A 6,237-nucleotide genomic window follows, 5' to 3' on the forward strand; every position below is an offset into this window, starting at 1 on the left:
AGACTTCTGTTTCTTATAAGTTTTGGAGAGATACTATGCCAACTCTCTGCCATACTTTGTATCACACTCATGTAGTTCATGCACTATATAATCAATTATTGTTTTGCAAGTCTTCTGTAGGATGAAAAATTTAACCAATACTTTGTTTTTCTTTGTAGATCCTTATAGGTGGAATTTTTGGAATTGGAATTGGATAGCTCTCCTTCAATATCAACATGCAAAGCACCACGAGTGAGTGCAATTAGTTTGTAAAGATCCCTAGGTCTCTCTCTCTCTCTCTAAGAATCAAAGAATCTCAAGGACACCGAGTTTTGGTTTGCAGAGGACTTGACTCCTTTGCAGCTCTGATGTAAGAGAGAAGAGCTTACCAAGTTCCATGAAGCCAGAGCAGTTGGGAAATGGGCAGTCTACCGTGGAGGAAGTGCAATCATTGAGGACTTTCGGTCTACCAAGACAGTCCCCAATGATACCACATAATTAATAGTTTCTCTTCTATTTGTAAAATGGAGTTAAACAATGCCACTAAGTCCGTCTAGGAGATGGCTAGTGGTAAGACCTCTCCATCGTAGGTTGTCGACACCGCCCTCTCCCACGAGAAGAGGAGGCACTTTCCACCCTCCTCTTTTAGAGAGGAAAACAATTTTGCATGCATCTTTGGTCCCATGGGTCGTACGTGACCTCAGTGGACGATAATGAATCTCTCTCTCTCTCTCAAGTCTCTCGATATGACCTAGCACATACATAAGTCATGTTCTGCAGAAAGGGGCCATTGTATGTACTTCAGAAAGTCTAACTAGATAGCTAGAGAGTCACAAAGGTTGCCAACTAAGGAAGTAGTTTTAAAGACAACAGTTATAGGTTGTGGTCCATTAGGTCAACAACCCCCCCCCCCCCCCCCCCTCCCTCTCTCCACCCTCATCTTGGTAGCTCTCTTTAGGCAATGGTTGCACAATGCATAGTTATCTGTAATGCTGGCAAATAACTATGCCCGAGTGTTGGTTACGTGCAACGTGGTAGCTGGCTTAGTTCTACTAAGCACAAGCGTTTGCAATTATGTAAGGTAAAAAGAATGAAGGCTACTGCGAATAGCACAAAGCGAGCAACCTTTCAATTTTTCAACGACGTGGTTGACTAGAAGGGATTTTGCCAGGCAACGTGTACCTTCTCTCTCTCCTCTCTCTCCACTACTGCAGCACCGGTATCCAGCTTCCTTTCACTTGCACGTGGCAGTTTGCACATAACTGAGAGTCGGATGAGACCTCATGTGACCACGAAGCAAGATGTGCTAGCTTTTGCAACTGGTGTAGAGGCATAGTTGTGCTTTACGGATAACTGATTTCCTTGTGACGAAGCTCTTATATACTTCACTGCCAAGGAATGACTATAGGTCAATGCCAACCAAGTAATAAGAAAGTAAGAGTAACTTTTTGTAGTAACTTCGTAGTACCTGAAAGAAAATTTATCTGACACGTCAGAAGCAAGAAGAATTTTAACCATTAAATAAAAACGAGGCAGTCTGCCAAGCGTTTATGTCCAGCTGGCGCTCTGCACAGAATTACATAAGAAAAGATGCCTGAGATGTACATAGCACTAGGCCTATGTGCCCTCGAGACGCGCTTCCTTCTGTTCTCTCTGCCTGGCACCTGCCTTCCTGTCTTCTCGGGCGGAGTCGGCGCTATGCCGGACATACAACTTCTCTCTCTCTCTCTCTCTCTCTCTCTCTCTCTCTCTGGACTATCCTGTCTTGAGTTCAACACTCGCGCGAGAGATGTTCAGGTCTTGTGATGTTCCTACGACGTTAAAATCTCTCCTCTCTCTCTCTCTCTCACACACACACACACAAACACCTCCGTAAAACACAGTAGTGAGTACGAGCAGTGAGCGACGGCACGGTACGAGCAGTGACCACCTCTCTCTCTCTCTCTCTCCACACACACACACACACAGACGCGCACACTTACGCAGACAGCGGTCGCCTTACTTACAACAAGACTCGATTTCTTGGGAAATTGGATAAATCTTCTTCTTCTACACTCTCTCTCTCTCTCTCTCTGTCTTTTGTGTTTGTGCAGTGGCGGCTATGGCAATCTCCAAGCTCAGCATGCCACTGCAGATTGCTGTGTACTGCCTCGCGATAGGTATTTGGGCATCGCCAGGTACGAGCTGTGCTGTGCTGTACTTTGTGTGTGTGTGTGTGTGTGTCTTTGCAATTAGCTGGAGGATAATTACGCATGTGTGTTTGCAGGGAGGGGAGGCGGAGAGGGCGTGGGGGTGGAGAGGCAGACGGTGGGAGCGGGGACGTGGTGTGTGGCAAGAGAGGATGCGAGCGAGACGGAGATGCAGGCGGCGCTGGATTGGGCGTGCGGGCAGGAAAGCGGGCAGGGAAATGTGGATTGCACGGCCATCTCCAGCGGCGGGGTGTGCGACTCGCCGGACTCTCTGACGGCGCACGCCTCCTACGCCTTCAACGCCTATTTTCAGAACCTCAACCAGGCAGCCGGCGCCTGTGACTTTGGTGGCTGCGCGCAAACCACCACCTCTGACCCGAGTAAGTCCGCTCTCTCTCCCCCTCTCCCGCATTCGTTAATTACCCCGCAGTAAAAGTGACATATTTAACAATAAGGCTCTCTCTCTCTCTCTCTCTCTCTCTCTCTCTCTCACACAGCGCATAGTTAACACTAAGATCTTACTGATGCAACTATGTCAAAATCAACAAACTTACAAAAGGCCTTGCATGGTTGCATAGAAGACAAATAGCTGATGCATGTGCTAAGGTTCAATTATTACGCATGGTGTGACCACTCTCTAACTGCACCTTAAAAGGGGTGCTGTTAGAATATAGATACGTCCCTCCTGATGCATGTGTGTGCATTGTGAAGGATATCTCTTCAATTGTCATCCCATCTTTCTTTGCAATTAGAAATACCTTTTAATTTTAATTTAGAAAGTATTCATAATTTAAAGATTTAAAAGGTTTTTCCTTGTAAGTGCATAAGTAAAAGTGAGTTTTGGAAATGAAAAGTGAGTTTTGGAAATGAAAAGACCCATGAAAGTGGAAAGTAAAAAGAATATTTGTGTTCACATACAGAAGAAGAAGAGATAGTCCAATGCACATTCATATATTTTTCATATATTTGTGTTTTCCTCTCGCTTATTTCCTTTTAAAAATCTCTTCTCTTTAGACAATGGTCATTCGAAGCTCAATTATCAATTATTTGGACGGATAATTGAGCTTGTGTTATGGTCATACGCATGTAACTATGCTTGCAAATTTGCTACTACACCTATTTTGGCACAATTACATTTGGTCAGGCTTAATTACAAATTATTGATAATTGAACTTTCAGTGTCCACGCCATTAAAGCATCCTTGCACTAATGGCGTCCTTGCACTATATAGGTGGTGATTCTTTTTAAAAACAAGCCATAGGTATACCCACCTCCATGTAGGGGCCATCTAAGATTACACATTCCCAACTTGCCAAATTTGAAGAAAATTGGCCAAATTTTACACATTTTGCTCTAAATATTGTCACATGTTTTGAATTTTGGCCTAAAAATTAAGAGAGTTTTAAATGTGTCTTTGTTTTCTTTCCCTAAAAAAAAGTAAAAAAAAAAGTGGTTTTGCAAGCCCTCAAGTGGGCTCCCTCATCTAGAGGGAAAGCCCGTCCATAGGCAAGGTACTACCTTTGACCTTTGATAGCCTATGGACGGGCTTTCCATGTTTGCCTTCTAATAGTAAAATATCACAAAAATTACTCGTCAATGTTTATAACTTCGCGGTGAAAATTATAACAAATGACGTACAATATGAGGGCAATTTCTATTTACAAGGCGCAGTGAGGGCTTACTCATAGGCCCATATCTTAGTCCATTGTCAAATTCTTGCTTTTTTTTTTTTGTAATACTGCTTTTGCTCATTCATCAAAGCTTTGTACTATTGAGAAAAGCGTGAACACCTACTCTCAAGAATGGATCAGAGTGTGTAATTATTTTATCAATATATTAAAAGTTTCTTTATTTCCTACAAATCTAGTTGAATTTAGTGCAAAAATCTTCAAATATAGTCATTGTGCCTCTAAAATTTTTCATGTGTAGGTTTTTCAAGTTTTTGAAAAATAGGTTATTCTGAGCATTGATGTTTATGCAATTACCTGACTTGATCATGGTCTAGAGGAATATAGGAGTGCTTGCCAGGCGCCATGCGATGTGCTTGCCGCCACTCTTGGATGTGAACTGATCCTTCATTGTCCTTTGTGGATCATTTGTAGGTGTGGGAGCATGCACCTACTCCTCATCATCAGCTAGGTATGTCATATTACTTGAATGTGATGAGAAAATGAAAGGATGACGGCATGTAGCCTAGTGTTAGTACACAAGTATGTGGTGAGCTTGTAAGGCACATATGGCACATACACACTCTCTCTTTTGTCAGTTCTCTCGATTATTTTTATGAGCATATCGATCATCGTTAGCTAAAATACATATTGTATTGCAGCCCTTTCCTTGCAACAGGAAATGTTTCCAACTCAAGTCCCTCAAATGAAGGCTCCGAACCAAGGTCAGCCTTGACAAGCCGTGCAATTATTCCAAGTGTTCTACTGTCAACATTGATACTTTTCATACCCAAGCTCTGAGAACCAATGGTTTGACATGATCATCTCTTTTGAAGTTGATAGTGATCCAATCCAAGGTATTATGGGAAAAAAATCCTCCCCCCCCCCCCCCCCCCCCTCCTCCCCGCGCCCCCCCCCCTTCTTTGTATATTTATGCTTACATGGGGCAAATTTTGGTTTTGATCCTTGGTCATGTCAACAGAACCCCCTTTCTTCCGTAATAGAGAATTCGAATAGTAGTGATGGATTTAGAAAAGCGATGAAGATCGCGTCTTTCTTCTAATTGTTCTTCTCTTGCTGTGAGCTTCTTGACAATCTACTTCTGGCTCTATGCCTTCTGTGCAATGATCTCTAAAATTGGTAATTGAAGCATAGGGTTGCTTTTTCACATATTAAATGTGTGTGTATGTGTGTGTGTGAGAGAGAGAGAGAGAGAGAGAGAGAGAGAGAGAGAGAGAGAGAGAGAGCACACTAGGATTGGAAACATGTGCAAGTTGTGAGGAGTAAGTGAAGCTGCAACTCCTTGGAGAGGTGTCATTGGCCTTGTCCATTCAAGCTTTAGTTTGGGCTTACTGGGGCACATTTAGTGGAAGATTTTTTGCGTGGCCTTGTCCTTTGATCTTACATTATGGGTCGGATTACACAATGAGACTTAGCCATATAAAGTAGCAATTTTGCATTCTATAACTTCTTGAGAGTTGGTTACATGTTTTTTTTCCCCCACACACCAGATGGCCCACAAGGGAGGTGCTTATCCCTTCCAATTTATTAGCCATGTTACATGGTCGGGTAAGAGCCACGTGCAGCATCACCATGGCCACCTACTTGATGCACCATGTGTTGGGAACGACAGAGAGAACTTGTAGCAACCGCCAGCTAAAAACCTCCTTCTCCTCGGGTGACCCCACTCCGAGAGGGAGGGATGCACTCGAGTGTCCAAGGGCAAGAGCCTTAGCAAGGTGAGCACAAGGTGTGCCTCTAGAGCGTGACCCAATGGAGGATTTTGAACCCACAACCCATACGTTGAGAGGTCAAAGCCTTACCGTTACCCATGTATCATTACATGGCAGAAAGAAACATCCAGAGGATAAAAACTTCTTCTTCAAGCGTTTCCTTCGCCGCCTTGGACGAGCTGAGGGTGCAGCAAGTGAGGTTCTTCGTATGGTGTACTCCATCGCAGACCAGCCCGGCCCCCATGCGATGCCTGTCTAGGTTGCAATCAGGTAGGCTGTGATTTGAACATGTCTCAAAGGTGACCTCCGCAAGAATGGAGCAGACAGAAGCTAGCTGCTCTACGCAACGAGGTTGTAGTGGAGCTTCTGCGAACAGATTTGAAGACACGAATGGGTGGATGGTCTGTTATGGAGATTGAAGATGACGAGGTGTTTACACAGTGGCTTCAAAGGGAGCTCCAAGGAGAAGAAGACACGTTTGGAGTAAATTCTTCCAGTTGTTCAAGCCTCAAAAATGGCAGATTACTGTGGCAGGTCTTTGATTGTCTTTTCAAACATTTTGAGACAATTGTATGCAGTTTGTGGTATTTTGCTGTTTGTAGGGGTGTACTGGATTATGAGCTGCCTGCCTACCATGATGGCTTGATAATCGTAGACTTTTTCGTGATA

The 6,237-nt window shown here is 43.8% G+C and overlaps 1 protein-coding gene across 1 annotated transcript; it reads left to right on the plus strand.

The window, feature by feature from the left end:
- The first annotated feature begins 1,756 nt into the window (after nucleotides 1-1,756).
- Nucleotides 1,757-4,858, plus strand: LOC147437417 (glucan endo-1,3-beta-glucosidase 3-like). The gene is made up of 4 exons (XM_086486948.1): nucleotides 1,757-2,156; nucleotides 2,246-2,548; nucleotides 4,271-4,307; nucleotides 4,498-4,858. The coding sequence occupies exons 1-4, from the start codon at nucleotides 2,081-2,083 to the stop codon at nucleotides 4,634-4,636; spliced, it is 555 nt and encodes a 184-aa protein (XP_086343074.1). The 5' UTR covers nucleotides 1,757-2,080; the 3' UTR covers nucleotides 4,637-4,858.
- Nucleotides 4,859-6,237: the final 1,379 nt, after the last annotated feature.

This window comes from Adiantum capillus-veneris, chromosome 17 (genome assembly GCF_014529385.1).
Source record: "Adiantum capillus-veneris isolate H3 chromosome 17, ASM1452938v2, whole genome shotgun sequence".
NCBI classification, from domain to species: domain Eukaryota; kingdom Viridiplantae; phylum Streptophyta; class Polypodiopsida; order Polypodiales; family Pteridaceae; genus Adiantum; species Adiantum capillus-veneris.

Excerpts from the sequence above, each read along its gene's own strand:
- LOC147437417 (XM_086486948.1), top strand. The coding sequence starts at position 2,081 with ATGGCAATCTCCAAGCTCAGCATGCCACTGCAGATTGCTGTGTACTGC. Across the intron at positions 2,157-2,245 it reads AGGTATTTGGGCATCGCCAG|GGAGGGGAGGCGGAGAGGGC; the intron begins GTACGAGCTGTG and ends GTGTGTTTGCAG. Across the intron at positions 4,308-4,497 it reads TACTCCTCATCATCAGCTAG|CCCTTTCCTTGCAACAGGAA; the intron begins GTATGTCATATT and ends ATTGTATTGCAG.